Raw genomic sequence first — 19,048 nt, 5'->3', positions numbered from 1 at the left:
CTAAAATGTTTGGTTTTGGTCTTGACAATGACTTGCTTAATTACAATAGCCAAACGAATCAAAACATTTGCATTGTTGGAGTCAGAAATTCTATTTGGAAAGGTCCTCATATAATTTGCTTTTCTCATCAGCATGTATTTAAAACAATTTCATCAAAGTTATGCCTTGCAAAATTACTTTTTATCAACTCAGCATCTACTAGAGGCAGTTTCTGGTTTTTAAAAGAAATATCTGGCTGTGTTCATTTTATGTTCTGAACTATTTTTTAAGCTAATCAAAAAAACACTCTAGTTCATCTTTAAACCTTTTTTGTATGTTTTATTTAACGTGACACTGTAGTTCATCTTTAAACTTTCTTCATATGTTTTATTTAATGTTTTCATTCCCCTTCCCCTTCTTTAGCTACTATTTCTGAATTGAAATTTCGTAAAAAAGAAACAAAGACAAACATTTATATACATGTGTATAAAATTAATTTATTAAATTTCAAAGAATAAGGGGTTTTGACAAAATTCTTTCCTAATATATTTGGATTTCCTGATGCGAGTTCATAAATGTAGCACCTTAGGCTTTTGTTACAACAATTTACATTTTTCCATCAATCATTGTCACTTGCATAGTGTGTTTAATATTTAGTACTCCACAATCAACTAACATTTGTCTTTTGTTCAATGTGTTTAGTAGGCCTCAAATGTACTGAATTTATTTGTAATATCTGATGCTTCATATACAAAACTAATGCAGATTTCCCCACGATCAAACGTAGGTTAAAGGCTAGGGCGCACCAGAGGCCCTGAAATAAAGTGTTTAATTCCCCCCCCTTCTTTTTGAAAACGTATTTACACATCCGCTTTTAACCAGTAGGCCAATCCACTCAATAACAGAAACGTTAATTCTAGCAGAAAAGAAAATTTGCTCTATAAATACTGGAAATTGATGATTGGTATAAATGATTTTACTCAAAACTTATTTCTTTGGATAGTAATTCATTTTAGTCTTTTGACTTAAACAATATTATTTATAATAACGTTTTCATGTTATTTTTTTTTATCATTCTAGATCTAATAATCTTCCTGAATTTATTTGTGTGTGATATTATTTATCAGGCTGATTTTCCTAATATCCTTTTTGAGTGAGGGGATTTTTTTTCTGTGAAAAAAGTTGTAATGCAGAAAATATGCCATTGGTATGGTTACAATGGCTATGGAATATATATTGAAGTCTTCTAGGTTCTTATCCATTCGAGTTCTAAATTCATTTGTAATATTCATTCATTTGTAAGCTAGATTTTGATATTTTTCAACAATGTCTTCTGAAAATATCTCATAAAGATTATTTTTATATCATACTAGCTGCCTTTGGCGACCAGCCGGTTCGCCAATCTTAATATTCGTTAAAATTTTAATAATTAAATATTTTTTGCAATTCCTACTTTAATAGCTTCTTCATCAAAATATTTTAAAACTTCAAATTTTGATTGTCATATAATTCACTCATAATATTTTAAAGGCCTTCAGTCATAACGTAATATTTATATCTCTAATTTTCTGTTAGCTTCCGTAGAATTTAGACTTTAAATTAAAGTAGAAAGGATTAATCTGCAATTAATATAATAATAATTTTTACTGAAACAAAGCATTTTTTTTTATAATATGATTACTGAAAACAGAGTCACTGAGCGTTGAAACTTTATGGGCACTAAAGAATATCTTTCTTAATTTATATAATATCTCAAGAAGTTTTCAAAAATTTTTTCTCAGATTTATCATGAACAGATCGATTAATTAACAATGTTTAGTTTTAAATGCATCAAACACTAAAAAAAATAAACAGAATCGTTTGAAATAATCTGTCAAAAACATATTAAGCCTTCAAAATACAAGTCCGTATCCGGTGAAAATAGTTGTCAACAATCAGAACACAATGCGCATGCATGAATTTTCAACGCCAATTGTGAATTATTTTCTACTCCAGTTGGGGTAACGCTATGCAGATTAGAAATTTTTAATTTCCTTTATTCTGTTTTATTTTAATTCAAAAGTACTTCAGAATAAATCTGAAAGATCAATTAATTAACAGTGTTTAATTTTAAATGCATCAAACATTAAGAAAATAAACAGAATCCTTTGAAATTTTCTGCCGCAAATTTCTTAAGCCTATCCTCTTTCGCGTGGGAAAAAAAACTGAAGACTTACTCATTTGGCGGTGGGGAAATGAAAAGATTTTTTTGGCGGGAAAGTTAGTTTTTAATTAATAATTAAAATCCTAATTAAAAACTCAAAAAAAGGGACCCCAGGTGCACATTCCTGACCTCCAAGGTATGCATGTGCTAAATTTGGTAGCTGTAGCTCGAACGGTCTGGCCTGTGGAGCGTCAACGCACACACACACACACATTGAGCTTTATATAAGTATAGATAGATAGATTAAAATTTAAAAAATTAGTCATTTAGAAGCATAAATTTATCTCATTTAGCAATATTTTTTTTTATTGTTGAATAAGAATACATAAGAAATTTTGTATTCATGTTCTTATAACATTATACATTAGCAGAATTCTGTAAGAATACTAAGAATTAAAAAAAAAAATAGTTGGTTAGTAAGGTAACTATTGATTTAATTTATTTTCAGGCATTTACTGATGAAAAGTTCATTACTTAAATAATTCTTTAAAAATTCATTGAAACCTTTCTTTGAATTTAGTGTTTATGAACATTTGCAGTGTTTTTATAGCAAATATTAACAAATCATGAAGGAAACTAACAATCAGTTGCTTTAAAAATCTTTTATCTCAATTGATATCATCATTTTAATTTACAAGAGAGCATTATTCTGTTGTTTGTTCGTAACAACCATATTCGCAAAGATCTTTATCTTTTCATCCTCAACGAGTTTCACAAAAGACTACAAGAGTGTTTGATAATCTGGATAAATGCAGAAATGTGGTAATTAAAGAAATTGAAACCTATGATCCTGAACATCTCAATAACATCAACAAACCTCGACGAATACATATTTTGCTGTCGCTATACAATGACTCAATTGCCTGAACTTATTTGAAAATAACTTTATATTCTTTATTTTTTTTTATTTTGTTCCAATTTTTATTTTAAGCCTCAATAATTATTATACATTATTAAATCTTCAGGGCACAAATATACTGCTATTTAATGCCATTGATAAGCCATTTTTTACATCCATGCCGGTAGATTAAGAGCAATGAGTTCACACTCTCCTACAAATCGACAATCATATATGTATATATATGAGTGTGAAATGATATTTTTAAATCTTAATTAATTTTCTAATTATTATCTTAATTTATCCCATATAAATTTCGTTCTAAAATGTTCTCTAATTTTCTTATTGTATTACCAATTTTTATTTAGTCATGCGCTCTGGAAAAATGATGTCTTACGCATTTCCTCACGCTTCGAGCAAAGAGATAAAAATCCCTAACACTTGCAAAGATACCTAAGATTTCTTTGCCTAAATCCACATGTGGCAAAAATATCCCTATCAGATTCTCTTATAAAAATCATTGAAAAAAATCTAGGCCACTTTACTCTTGTATCTCGATGTAGACTGAGGCTTCTTTTCATATTATATATATATAATATTACTCCCGTGGTGAAATAAATCGAAGTTATAATTTCAAAAATTTCTTCTTTTCGGCTATGTAGGCGCAAAAATATATTTACACGCACGCACACACATAATATTTAAATAAAACAAATTTTTGGTTTATAGATAGCATGACAAAAGAGACTGTGCAGAAATTTTCCCAAAATCGTGTCTTGAGTACGGTTCCGATAGGTAATCTTTCATTTTAAGAATCTACCATAAATGTATATACAAATAATTGAAAATATTTTTTTAATATTATTATACTCTTATATGGGAGTCGTTTTTCTGCAATTTCCCATTAAATGTATCATATATTTTTCGGTGGAATCGAACAAATGTTTTAAAATTAATACAAATTGTGCTTTTAACAATTCATTGCAATATCATTTTGTATTATTCTGAAATGAAAAGAAGGGGTTTGAAAATCCCGAAGTGATTAAAACTCATATTTTCGATTTTGTGCTGTTTCATGCTGCAATTACCAAGAGACAAAGAAGTCATTTCAGATTTTCTCTTATATTTTTCAAGTGATCCATAGATTTTGATTCTCACTGGTGAATGTCAAAGATAATAAAAAATATTGATATCTTCTTGAGTGTCCACTTGAAGATAATTTTTATCAGGTAAGATTATCATCAACCCCTTTGTAACAAGTTTCAATCCGTTCTTTTGAGGCCTCGTCAAAAGCAGGCTGAGCAAGAGGTGTCTTGTTGAGTGCAGAATTACTTCCAACGATGCTTGTTCCTCTGATCTGTGCGTTAATAATACATACGGTGGCCGCTCAATCAGGTAAATATACACATGTTTTAAGAATACTGAGAAATCCCCCAGCTTTTATATCGATAAATTTAGTTAAGCAATTATCTTAAAGCACATTTTTATTTTTGCACTAAAAAATAGAGATTTTGTTTATTTTATTATTATTATGTACTACTTTTTTATTACTATTAAGTATAAATATTATGAAATCCAGAAATCAAATTTCTCAAATTCTGCACCATGTGGCGTTTCTCATATGAAATTAAAATTTAATGAATTAATAATAATTAAATGGTGAAAATAGCAAAATAAAAAAGGGAGTGAAGAAATCGATTTCATAATTCCATCTTTGCAAATATGAATCAAATTAAGTCATATAAGCATATAAGATATTTAACTAAAGGCAGTTTTTAAAAACACGCTTCATTTATTATACTAAGCAGAGAGACTGGTAATATTGTTTCCCATTTTCATTTTAAGTTCTCTTGTTTCTCAAACTCACTACCAGGTGCCGCCACTGGTTGAGAATCAAAATTTAATTAATGATTAACTAATAATAAAATTCCAAAAATATTAAATTAGTGTTTTATCAAAAAATACATTAGAGTACTAAATTTTAAAACTCTGGCACCTGGAAGTGAAGCAAAAATTGATTACAAAATTCTTTCCTTTTATCATGAAACATCAGCTTGTATGTCAAACATGTCAAAAATTGACGCAGCACTTTGAGAAAATGACACCAAATTATTGTTGTAAATTGTTGCTCAAGATGTGATTTCATCAGTTTTTATAAATGGCAAGCAGACTACAAGAATCGCAAATCTTACCAATGAGATTCTCCAGGAAGCATTCTAAGCGCATTTGCTCAGACTACAACGAAGCGGATATGAAATTGATGTTTTGCTTTTTAGATCTAAATACTAACTGTTTTTTTATTTCTGTATTGTTTTTACAGTTTTGTATTACAAATGCAAGTACCTGAATTGGAATATTTGAAGTTTTATTTATTTTATTTTTAGGTCATTTCAATCGACCTTTGGTCATTTAATATTGTTTTTGTGTTTTATAAGTGCATTGTTGTTTATATTCCTTTATAGTGGTGTGTTGTGGTTTTCTAAAGAACTGCCCAGTTTTAAATACAATATTTTTAATCTGCACAAACCCAACTGCACTATAAAATTCAGAAACACTTATCTACTAGACACACATAGAAAATTAGGTTAAAGAAAACAGTATGGTCGAGTAACACCGTTTCCAGCCGAAAGCATTCGGCGTTAGCGCAAGGGTTGCGCATAGGGAAAAAAGTCGGCCTCAGGATGCAAGTCTCCCATTCAACTACTTGTCTTCTGTAAAACGCCACAAGGGGGAGCTCTCCGCTCAAGGAGAAAAAGAGGTGCTACACCTTTTTTTTAAAAAAATGCTTAAAATATTTGTTTATTAACCTTTACACAATTACAATCTAATTTTAATAATTAACATCTTTAATAAATTTATTTTATAATATTGCATATTTGAAATACATTACATGTAGATCTAGAGAGAACGCCAACTGGAATGTTAAGTCACTCTTAATGCAAAAAATTCGAAACATTCATTAAATTTCAAAATGCGTGATGAATATTACTGAAGTTCCAATTCATCAGCAGCCATTTTATAATCGATAAGTATTTACGCGACTTTTTTTTAAATTTTTCCTCTCCAGAGTTTTGATAAAAAAATACTTATTATAGTTCACTAGTAAAAGCGAAATTTAAAATTATATGCATGATTTTTAAAAAAATGTAATGATCGCAATTTTAATAAAGATCAATATAAACAGATTAACTTACATATGTTTTTTCTAGGCCACCCAGAATTTGATCCAACGATGGAGCAAGTTGTTTTGGAGGAAGGAACTTTAGCAAAAGTTGAATGCGAGGCCAAAGGCGAGCAGCCTCTCACTTACAAATGGTACAATCAGGTACAACGCTATAGAATGTTCTGGAATATTTTAAATTGTTACAAAGAATTAAAACCAGTGAAAGTGGTCCACCAAAACTTTCCTGCAAACTATCTAATATAGATATTATTTCTTCCCTCCCGCATAAAATTGAAGATCTTGGAAAAAGCTGCGAATGCCTTGTATAGCATCAAAGAACAAAGGTTGCAAAATGTAGACATTTGGTAAAGAATCTAATCATTTTACTGGATCAATCGTATGATCGTTGGTGATTAGTCGCTATCGGAAAATACGACAAATATGCAATGCCAGAATATCGAATAAGTATTTTGGACGCCTCCTGTCTTTTGAATTCAAAATCTGAAGTAGAATTACAATAGTCAATCGCTTATCAAATTCCATTTCTTTATGTCACAACGCTTTTGAATAATTTCGTTTACGGGCAGTATTTGAAAGTTCTGAAGGACAGAAGGTTGTGGTGAAAGCTTATAAGCCAGTTAACAGCTATGCTGCCCCAACAATTGCTTTTGTATTGTGGTCATGTTACTGGGCTGCAAACCACAAAGTCCCAGGTTCTATCCTCGCTCATATCAATCCGCCACATTGGTGACCTCAGACGATGACCCTTGAACCTTCGTACAACTGTTGTGGCGCCATCCACCCACAGCAAACCAAAGTCGTCATATTCACTTGACGCAGCAACCCAAAAAGTCGCCAGACTCACTTGACCACTCAACAACCACTCTCTCACACACACGCTCGCTCGCCATAACGCTTGGCGCTACTCAAATGGGTACAGATGCATTAGACTCAACAGCTTATACATCACCACTCAACAGCCATATCGTTCATCTCACCTCCGACTCACTGGAGGGAGAGTACTGTGGTGAAAGTTTATAAGCTAGTTAACAGCTACGCTACCCGAGCAATTGCTTTTGTATTGTGGTCATGTTACTGGGCTGCGAACCACACGGTCCCAGGTTCTATCCTCGCTCATATCAATCCACCACAAGGTCAACACTTTAACAAATTCGGTTCCAAATTTGATACAGGCTCTGTATTAGAAATGCTAAATCTATGTACTAAACTTTATCTATGTAGTTCATTGCATTTTATAGTTACCGCAATTTTGTCCACAATTTTATGGAAATCTAAAAATTTGTCGTAAAGTACCATATTCCAAATTTCATTCATATAACTTTTGAGTTACCTTGTTCACAGAGTGATTGATATACAGATATAATCCCAAAAATGTGTTTTTCTAATGCAAGGATTTTCGGAAAAGGAGAGATTTGACGAGTTCTGGGGTTCAAATATTTTGAGGATCACAATACTCTTTGTGTACGAAAAGGTTTTTTAAAAAAGTATTAGGCATGACGTTAATGCTTTAAAAATTTAATCTTGCAATTATGTAAACATAAATGAAATATTTTTGTCTGTAAATGCAATAATTTTGTCATAAAATATTTAATTAAAGCAGCAGTTTTCAGAAACAAACTTTTCAAGTAGAACTTTCTGTACATTGTAAAGCTACCCAAAAACTGTCTTGATTATTGCTATTAATCCATCAGGATTATACCTGCCTTCAAAACTTGATACCTCAATGATGAAATGTCTTTACTGAATGCAAAGAAAAATCGGAAAATTTGGCAAAGAACTTTATGAACTTAAAAAGACATGGCAGAGTTTTCAAGAGTAGAAATTCAAGAAATTCGAAAAACTTCTTAAATTTTTTTCAGAGTTCTTTCATACGCTTTTTAACCTGCACAACTTATCGTTTCTCTGTGCATTGCCCATATACAGAAAGAGTATTTCTGTAATGTTAATTTAAATGTTTAAAAAGTCTAAACATTTCATTTCAATCATGTTTTGGCTCCAAAACATCTCCATTATCTTCTCATCGAAAAATGAAGTTTTATAATTAATTCATTTAGTTAAAAACAACATTATAAATTTTTCCATGTAGCATTGAAAAAAATACATTTTGATAAGGATTTTAAAAGACACTGAAGGTGTTACATTTCAGCTTTCATTTAAACGGATAACGAGAGAAAACAATTCCTAATTTTCTCTCGAAGATTTGTCAGTAATATTCAATGTTTGTCCGAACCGAAAGCTATTACTTTTACTTTCACATATACGTAGTATAGAGAAAATATATTAATAATAAAAAAAATTCGAATCTAGAATTTGACTAATCTCTACGTTTTAGACTTTCCTGAGTTCGAAAAACACATTTTTGCAAAATAACCGTCTATCTGTCTGTAACAAAGATAACTCAAAAACGCTTTGAGTTGGATACAATTTGGTATACAGTTCTTATACAAAATTTGTAGATTTTTATATAATTTTGCACAAAATCCACTCAGAACAAGTCTGTATCTGGCTGTTCGAAAATAATTTAACACGATAACTACAAAAATAAAAGATCTAGATGAATAAAATTCGGTACATACATGTAACATCTGTGTTGTAGATATCTAACAAATTGTGAACCAAATCCAACAAGGGTTTGATCGTCTGTCGGTCTGTATTTTCAGAAACATGCAAATAAGGTAACTCAAAAAATGCATTGACTTTAATATATCAAATTTGGTATGTAATTCTATTACTGCAAGTGTAGTTTATGTCAAATTTTTGTTCTAATCGGTTGGATAAAACTCACACACAATACGAATTCTATTTTATTATACTATTACTTACAAGCCAAAAATGAATCGCAAAAAATCACGACAAGGATCATATGACGGATTCAGAGAAAATGCTAAATTCAGCCAAAGGTTAATATTTCGTAACTATTTTTAACCTAACGACATCCAACACCTTTATCAGTAAGTATGCGAGAAAGTTTTGAGAAGACCACTCCAGCTGGTTTATATTCTATTTTCTTATCTTCAACACAGCACAATATTTCATTCAATTCTTGATTCGTAGTAAGATTAATTCTGGCTTTGCTGATAATGCAATAGAATAAAAAGTAGAATAAAGAATTTTATATATATAGGTTGATTCTTGAGTACATGTTGGAATTTCGAAAACGTATACTCTGAAAAATAAAATTTTACAGTTAAATAAATGTCGTGAAATTTGCAACTTCATTTTTAATGAAATCGGTTTAAAATTGAAAATGTGCTTTCTCATGTAATGTGTAACTTCAAATTCTTTAATGCTGCGAGGTCAGGTCCATTTTCTTCTAATAGGATAAGCAGTGAATTTCGAATGAAAATTGACGTTATAACTTGATGCTCGTCACATTGACCTGAACTGGCACCAACATAATTTTTTTCTCTGAATGTTGTTTTGTTATATTCATCTAGAACTATATTTCATTCAAAATCATATAAGATTTTTACATGACGCCATCGATACATCGCTACTGATTAATAACTACTGTAGAGTGTAAAATTTATATTTCATTAAATTTTTTGTGTAGACTGGTGTTGAGATCCCATCCGACGCAAATCAAGACATCTTCACTCGCCGATCCGATAGCGGCTGCTCTTTGATTTTTGGTTCGGTGAAGCGAATTCACGCTGGGCTATACTCGTGCAGTGCAACCAACAAGCATGGGACTGCTTCGAAGCCTTACGACATTATTGTCAACAGCACGTCAGGTAATGCAAGGATTTTGTTATGGTAGACCACTAATCTAATTTCTAATTTTTCATTGCTTTCTGAAATATTATATGATTTAAGGAAGTTAGAATGACCCCTCCCCCTCAACCCTTTCGAGATTGCTGGAACACTTATCTCTGATTTAAGTTTAAACTTGGATGCTAACCCCAGAATTTGCCAAATTTCTTTCATTGTCAGTGGTTTCTTAATTTCAGGAACATGATCAGGTACCACAATTGCTCATCATTTGCATATAATATTCAAAACTTGATTTCAATATATTGAAAACATAGTCAATAAGTACTCAACTTATTTAATCAGCTCCTTTTCGCTATTATTTAAATAAGCCAAATTGCTTTCTTTCTTGAATAGAAAGGTACAGGATACAAAGAATATCTATTGTAATTCTGGCCCACCCTCACCTTAACTTCTTAAAAGTAAAAGCTACAGTCATAAAAGTGATAGGTAAAATAATGTGAATATTCGCTCTTGACGAGACCAGTTATAGGCTATTTATTGGCAAATTTCAGAGTTAGCTTTCTTATTTTAAAATTCATAATAAATACTAGAATAAAATCAATTACAAAATAGTAGATCATCAGAGATTTAGTACGAAAAGGCACCTTGTTGGTATTAATTTTACGAATGGGACGCATAAAGTGCATAATTTTTTGGCCTCAGTTCTCAAAACTGAAGCTAGGAAGAATAGAGCATTTACTTGTCATACGATGTATTTATCTTTAATGGTATCACAATGGACACTTAATTTGCAATTACTTTTAAAATTACAGGATGATCAACTTGTTAATGACAATTCCTCAGCAAACATTAACCAAAAGCCATACATCATGTTGAACTTTGGTAGCATATTAGTAATTTCTATCTTACAGCAACAGGTGTTTTTCCTGTTGTGCATACCGTTATGGAAAAGTGAGTCCCTTGCATTCATATGAATCCATAACTAGATCAAGGGTCGGTAACCTGCGGCTCTTTTGATGTAAGCTCCACCCCATAATGGCATCTGGTAAAAAAAAAAAAGAGAGAGAGAGAGAGAGAAGAACTGAAGAAGAAAACTGAGAATTTAATCAGGATTGGACGGAGTCGTTTGCATTCATATGCAACACAGATGGCCTTCCGACTTGTCTCATTTGCCATGAAAAACTGGCACACAATAAAAAGTCAAATTTGGAGAGACTACAAAACATACCCAGTTTGCTGGTAAATATCCAACGTTGACGCACGGAAAAAGCTTTGAAAAGTTACAAAAAAAAACAGTAAGATTCCATGCTGAATAACTGGGCGCAATCTTCGAATAATGTAAATCTGACGAGCTTTGCAATATCATTATTAATTGCAAAAAGAGGGAAACCATTCACAGATGGTGAGTACATCAAAGATTGTTTTATACGTGCATCTGAAGAACTGTTTCGTGATTTAAAAAACAAAGCAGAAATTATGAAAAAAAATCAAATATTTGCCCTTATATGCTCAAACAGTACAAGATAGAACTATTAAATGTCTTCAAATGTAACACATATGAAGTGGAAGACATTCGACTGACTTCTGCTATAGATGAGTTTTGCGACATAAAGGACTCGGCACAAGTTGTCCTTTTCAGCAAGTATATGTCGTCTCTAGGTCTAAAAAAAATTGCTAGGATTGCTACCGCTCTCAGGGCACACTCGTGGAGAAGATATAGCAACTGCTGTGCAAAAATGTGGAAGACAATGGGATCGATATAAATAAAATTGTTTCTATAGCAACTGATGGAGTCAGAAGTATGACAGGAACACATAGAAGAAACAGAAACACAATCAGAAAAAAAAAAAAAAACCACAAAATTCTAACGTTTCACTGCATAATTCATCAAGAAGCGCTTTGTGCCCAAACATTTCCGACCGAGAGAGTTGAGGTCACGAACTTGGTAATTAAGATTATTAACAGCAAAAGCACTCCTTGTGGAGTGCTTTTGCCAATCGCCAGTTTAATCGCCATCGCCAGTTTAAAGATTTCCTTGAAGAAATAGATAGACAGTTTTCTGACCTACTTCTGCACAATAAAGTGCGATGGCTTTCCAGAGGTAGCGTATTACAACGCATTTCAAAACAAACATAAATACTCTCGCACAAGTTCACAGAACTCGAGCAAGTTGGAAGAGTTGGAGGTATAGAAATGCATGCACATCGCGCAGCACAAGTGGACAGCTCTAAAAGAAATTCCGCAAGTTGAAGCCTTCATATTCGACGCATGGAATAGTCTTCCAGGATGCTACAATGAGGTGAAGAAGTTGGCATATGGACTGCTGACGATTTTCGGGCCGACATATTCGTGTGAGCAAGCGTTCTCTTGCATGAATATAATAAAAAGTAAATTTAGAAGTCAACTAACAAATAAAAATCTAGAGTCGTGCTTGAAACTTAAAACAACAACTATAAGCCAGATTTAATCAAACTTTCAAAAGGCATGCGAACCCAATGCTCCCATTGATGTAACTATCTATATTTAAGTTTATACATGAATAAAGATTATTCCGTATTTAAAGCTGTTTATTTTAAATCATATATATATAAGCAAATACTACAATATTAAATAGAAAATTTTTAGTGGCTCTTTAAAAACTGGAAAATTTTGTAAATTGTTGCTTTTGGCTCTTCCGTTTCAATAGGTTGCCGACCCCTGATCTAGGTACATGAGTTGGACGTTTGATGATATATTATAAAGTTATTCCATGCATAACCTCTTCTTACATTCTTTCAGTAGTGTCTGTAAAGATCAGCTGGTATAGACGAGTTTCTAATGGATTCAGGATTTTTCGAATACAAATTTTCGAGAATCATACATTTTTTTTTCAATCACACAATAGTTGTAAAAATCATATCCAAACAAATGTGCGCTTCATTATTTTGTATTTTTTCCATTTTTTTCATTATTTTGTATATTAATTCGTAGTACGAATGTACACTTTGTGGCGTTTCATCTTAAGTCAATAAGGCTTCACAATCCTGCAATTGATTTTTTTCAGCAAGTCATACCGTTAAAGAGTCAAAATAATCTAAATTACATCTAAACTAGTGCTATGAATGCCTAGAATAGCTATTTGATTATACCTGACCATCATTTTTCTGAATATAGCGGTCATCGTTCAGAAATTAAAGGGGTAAGACTTAAGACTTCAGTGAATCCCCTGTATTTACCATAACCATCTTTCAAATATATTTTTTCGATAAAAATATATTTAAGTAGTTTTATAGGTTTCTATGGTTGTTGGCAATATCGTTTCTTAATTATAGTGTTCACATATTTACTGACAGATTTCACGTTGGCGGATTTCGCTAAAAGTTTAATAATCTATTGTTTTAATGAATTACCAAATTTTATTTGTCTAGCTTGTTATATTTCTTAATCATAGACAGACAAAATTAAGAAAAATACTTTTTTTGATCACATATAGTTTTAAAATGAGGAGAATCCATAGATTTAATTTTTGTTGTTTACAATGCCTTCTCTTTACACGGAAAAGTGAAAATTTGGCTTGCATGAAGTAAAGATCATGCATATTTAAAATAGATGAATTTTCAATATTGATGGGAATTCTGTTTTCACAATATTTTCAATATTCACAGTGACTGAATATCTGTTTAATTTTTTAATTATTGTATTATGAATTTAACTAATTATTCAATTGCATTATGCCAATTTTTCAGGTAACATAACAACGAATGAAACTGCTCAAATCGACAGTGTGAAAGTAATAAACATAACAGATAATAGTGTCGAATTCATCGTTACAACGACCGGCGAGCCGGATTCTTTTTACATCAGATACAAGGAAAAGCTGGATAAAGAAGAAAAATCGGTACAAATAAAAAGAGGTGAGTGTATGTACAAAACACAAGTCTGATTCAAAGGCTCATTTCAGTAGTAGTTAATTATGAAAAGCCAATTAGAATGATTGCTTAATAAAGTAAATTTCGTTCTTTCTAAACGTTAGTTATAGTAATCATTAAAATGAATGTCTAGACATAATAAAATGACTAAACAAATAAGAAAAATGACTTTGACGGGTGAGCAAATGCTAAGAGGGGAAAAAAATGAGTTTTTTGCACTCAACATTCATTTACTAATAATTCTTTCATGGTCAACAGACGTTGCTCTGCAACTTTTATTTAGCAGTTTTTCCATCTCTTGCATAATAATCCATATCAATAAGTTTGTTCCTGGCTTTTGATTCAGAAGATCTGCATATTTTGAAGATTAGGCAGTTTCTTGAATTCTAGAGAATTTATTAAGTATTCTGCTTAGAAAATTAACGAACTAAGCATTATGTATTAATCGTGAACTAATTTAATATTGTTTGCCTTTCTTTTAAATTAATTCTAATATTTATCTTTATAAATTCAGGAAAAATCACACACAAAAAAAGAAAGCAAATACTCGTTTCAAAAAGAACTTTAGATGCAAAATATGAGCAAATCAAATAAAAGGTGTTGAAAAGATTGTTATTTATGCAATAGTGTCGCTGCATTCAAAATGTGAGTAAATCGTATGTAAGTATGCGTGCAAAATGAAAAATGCCGTTATCTATGATAGTGAGGTTAGACATTTGAAATACTCAATATTATGTATCATTAAAAGAAAGAAGAATCGAGTAGTTCTAAGAGATTAGAGATAGATGAAAAACAGACGATCTTGACCAGATGGTTGAATGCGAATCCTTTTATAGTTCTTTGATTTTGGCAACAGCTTGAAACTACAAATTCGTTATTAAAAAAAATCAAGCAAGTTTAGTATGCACGTGCGTTAAACGTTAAATAACGATATTTGCAATTATTGCCTCTCAATCCCAAAACTTTGAGGTCTTGTTCATCTGCGGTCACTGAAAAGGTGGAGTCAACATTTAATATTCGAGAAGTTTCATGAATTTATTCTATTTGATATACGTCAGGTATTTGGCTGTCAGATATCTTACTTTTCAAAAGGGGATGTTTGCGATGTATGCCTACTGAACTGCAGATGAGTGGAAATCTGGACTTTTACTGGAATGGAAAATGTAACTTCAAAATGATAACTGAAGTTGCTTGATTTGGAAATCGATTATCATCCATTAAATATGTTTGAAAGACATTCACACAGAGATAACAATTGGGAAATGATACCTTTTCGGCTGAGCATACAGATATGCTTATTTTTCAGTGTAAAACTTGACTGCTCGCTTCTATAGAAATGATATTCCTGATGTGTATTTGCGTCTTTATACCAATCCACATCATGAAGCGAGCTTTAGGGCTATCCACATTTCACATTAATAATCCCTTTCCTGTATCCATTTATGGCAGCTACTTTGTCAAATTCATTCGTGTGCCAATTTCTGAAGCAAAATAACTGTTTCCATGCTATTTTATTTATTACTGAGCAGCGTAAACTTTATCTGAATTTCATGTAGCTTTTTGAGTTGTAAAAATAAATTTAAAAATTCTTTTAAATTTTTTATTATAAAAAATGGATAATTTTAAGCAATAAACTATTTTAGTGATCTTCCTTCTCAACAGAATCAAAAGACACGTTCTTATTATAATTGATTTCTTAATGAGAACTAAACCCTAGTCGATTAGTTGTTTGATTCGTTTTTAAATGGGACATACTCCAATGCTTAGTAAAATTTGGAATTTTCTTTACTTCTTTTGGGGACCATTGCACATTGGTGATCCTACCATCGTTGTCTCAGTACTTCATTCGTTATGTAGAGTGCATTACGAGGAACTAGCAGAGAGAGATTTTTGGTAGACAGCAAATAATCTATGAGATATAAATCTTTGGGTAAGAGAATTATATGAAATGATCGGAGTAATGCGTTTATAACCAACTCTTCGAAAGATGTCAAGACGCCAAAATTGCATTTCTGAAGTGGCAATCATATTTGTTCCATCCAAACTGGACGTTTTACCGCGAAGTTTACTGGACATAGAGTTGCTTACCTTACCAACCCAACTTGAATTCTTGCTTCAGAAATTCAACCCAACTTCCGAATTCACCCAACTTATGGGTGAATCTCGCTGGATTTTTCACATCGACTATACTGGCTAGAAAATTTCATTAATTCATATAAATAACAAGTGAGAAATTTAATTAATTTTTCACTCTACATAAAGTATAGCGCATTTTCTCAGTCAAGTGACAATGGGATTCACATTATTACGAATCCATTATAGTTTCCTATATACACAATTATATAAATCTTATGAAACAAATATCGCTATATTAGTGTTGGATGATAGGATATGACCGCTTTCGAATAGTTTCAAAGTATTATCTTCGGGACGGGAGGATCTCGTAATCGTGATCAATTACTACGAAGATCCCTTGGTTTACATTCACTTCCATTAATTCAAATATTCTAAGTCATTTGAAGTTTCAACTCTTTACACAAACGAGATATGCCTATCTGATATGCGTAATAATAGAAAAATGATTTTCTTTTTTATGCATATCAGATAGGTTAATTTGGTTTGATTTTAAAATAATTACCAACCAAAATAGGTGAGAAATTTTCCAATTTTTTATTTTGTGCGAACATTTATTGAAGAATTCTATTCTTTTTGCATGTTAGTCTCAAACATGATCATATTAGTTAACTTCAATATTTCAATCCTTTTAAAAACAAAATCAGATCTTTCTTGATTTTTGCTTTATTAGGCGAGAAGGCTATTGTGAAAGATCTCGTGCCAGCCGGACGCTACGAATTTCGCTTCCAGATCGAACCCCCTTCTCGAGTTGAACGCCGGGTCGATCCTTATATAGTAATTTTGCTGCCTGGTGTTCCTGATGTCATCTTCCGAAGCATTAAAGACGGTATGGTGGCTGTGGAGTGGTTCCGATCAATTGACGACTTTTCCCGGGACACCATTGAAGAATATGAACTGTCTTATAACTCAGTAAGAGGAATTTTCAGAAAAAATATTAAGAATATTTATGCATATTTATTTAATTTGATTTAGATCATATATGTGAAGATGGAAGTTTGTAAGCAATTTTTTTTTAATTCGTTAAATAATAACTCTAAAAGTTTAAGACTCTTCCTAGAGTTCTAAAACTTTATAGTCATGTGTGTTCCCGATGACAACAGAACTATTAATATTTCTAAAATATAACTAGGAATGAATTTGAGAAGAAAATTGAGTATAATAGTAACATTCTGATATGAATTTAAACTAAAGATTGAAAAATAAACATTAATAATAATAAACAAATGATATTCAATTCTTTAAAGATTTCATTTCTCTCTAGTGTTACATCAAAATAATTTTGGGACTGAGTTTGATTTTAAGAAAAATCATTTATTAAGCTTTTTATATAAAACTTGTTTGATTTGTTGATTAATGAGGTTAATTAATCATTAATAAAAAAATCAATACACTTCATTATGGTTCAAGATACAAAAATGAAATATCTAGTGTTTTATTTTATCAAAAAATGTGTTGGAAACTTATGGAAATCTGTATAACTGCGTACTAAAATTTATGAGCTTAAAAGTAAATATATTTTCAACGACTTTAGAAAAGATCGACAAGGCAATGAAAGTATGTATTTGAACATTATTTTTATTAATTTTTTTTTTCAACTTTTTTCTTTGCGATTCTTATTCAAAAGATAAAAATTTTGGATAATCGTGCGCAATGTCGCTTCTCTGTTTAATAAACTAATAATTCTAAATATTTGGGTAATAAGTCATAAAAATTCATGTTATCACATGATATTTATCATGAGCCTAGAACCAATTTTGGGATTCAAAGTGTAAAAAATAATAAATGATGTTACAAAGTAACATAATACGAAGGCAATAGAATTAACGCTTAAGGTATTTCGCATGTTTATGAAAATTTTCAGTCTTCTCATTAAAATCAATTTGAATTTAAATAAATAAATAGGGAAAAGTATAATTCTATTACTATGAGCGATATTTTTGTCTGTTCAAAAATTTTTCAGTTTAGAAAATGACTAGTTTAGAGTTCAGGAAATGAAGAAATGAATTTATATTAACTCAAGAAATGCATAAGTATATATTCTGTATATCCTGATATCTCCATTTAACGACATTTCCTATAATACTTTGACTTTGAAACACGTCTACTTGTTATGAAAGATGGTTTCTATATGACAAATTGTTTCCTTTTTTTTTTTTTTTTTTTTTGCAATTTTTCTCCTGTTTAAAAAAGTTTTTTAAAAAAATCAATAAAAAAATGTCTGCATCTGGAAGACAGTGGAATTGCTAAAGAATAAAATCTGTCTAAATTTGTACATGAGACACTCCATTTTTACTAACTTTAAACTATCAGCCGTCAAATTCTTTTTTTAGTAGGGTTGCCAACACTTTACTGCTCGAATGATGGCAAATTGAAATCTTGAGTTAATTTTAGGACACCTACATATATGTGTGTGTGCGTGTGTGTGTGTGTGTGTGTGTGTGTGTGTGTGTGTGTGTGTGTGTGTGTGCGTGTGTACACCACACATTTTCCTTTATGATGTTTTGTCATCCATTTGTGAAACTTAAAAAGCGCATTCTACAATAACACGCATGTCTTTTGCTTTTAATAGGTGTTTCAGGTTGGAGGCAGATCTTGGAAGCCAAGGGATTGCGTCACAACAGTCAAGATACCACGCCGGAATTGCTCAGCTGGCAGGCACACCATTGCCGGACTCGAAAAATCAATTTACCTCGAAATTCGTTTGAGACAGCGTACGTCGGCAGGCTATGGGAAACCGTACATCAATAAAGTTTACACACAGTGAATAAAGATTATTTGAGAAATAAAAAAGCTTTTTCTATTAAAAACTAACCACCTTTGGTTGCTTATTCTAATTTCAATTAAATAGTTTATGCTTAGCTTGATCTTATTAAACCCCATATTTCATAGATATTTTTAAACTCATTTTTGTTACTTTCAAATATTTAACTCGTAATGCTTTAGAAGTCTTAAAGTTGTCCAATGGTTGTGTTTTTGATTTCTCTCGCCGTGTCACCTCACCCAGAATTTGAGTTTTAATCTGAAATGAGAAATGTTTCAATTGCAGCCAACACGAAAACGAGGTCTGAATAAGAACTTCTTTGTAA

The 19,048-nt window shown here is 31.3% G+C and overlaps 1 protein-coding gene across 1 annotated transcript; it reads left to right on the top strand.

The window, feature by feature from the left end:
- The first annotated feature begins 4,256 nt into the window (after window positions 1–4,256).
- Window positions 4,257–18,773, top strand: LOC129984434 (uncharacterized). The gene is made up of 6 exons (XM_056094313.1): window positions 4,257–4,415; window positions 6,230–6,345; window positions 9,758–9,938; window positions 13,644–13,811; window positions 16,633–16,871; window positions 18,532–18,773. Exons 1-6 carry the CDS (start codon window positions 4,361–4,363, stop codon window positions 18,724–18,726), a joined length of 954 nt encoding a protein of 317 aa, XP_055950288.1. The 5' UTR covers window positions 4,257–4,360; the 3' UTR covers window positions 18,727–18,773.
- The last annotated feature ends 275 nt before the right edge of the window (window positions 18,774–19,048 follow it).

The sequence above is a fragment of the Argiope bruennichi genome, chromosome 9, assembly GCF_947563725.1.
Source record: "Argiope bruennichi chromosome 9, qqArgBrue1.1, whole genome shotgun sequence".
NCBI lineage: Eukaryota > Metazoa > Arthropoda > Arachnida > Araneae > Araneidae > Argiope > Argiope bruennichi.
This window is presented reverse-complemented; position numbering and strand designations above follow the sequence as displayed.

Bases quoted from the DNA above. Each gene is read 5' to 3' on its own strand.
- LOC129984434 (XM_056094313.1), top strand. From the start codon at position 4,361: ATGCTTGTTCCTCTGATCTGTGCGTTAATAATACATACGGTGGCCGCT. The intron at 4,416-6,229 runs GTAAATATACAC...TGTTTTTTCTAG, and splicing joins TACGGTGGCCGCTCAATCAG to GCCACCCAGAATTTGATCCA. The intron at 13,812-16,632 runs GTGAGTGTATGT...TTGCTTTATTAG, and splicing joins ATCGGTACAAATAAAAAGAG to GCGAGAAGGCTATTGTGAAA.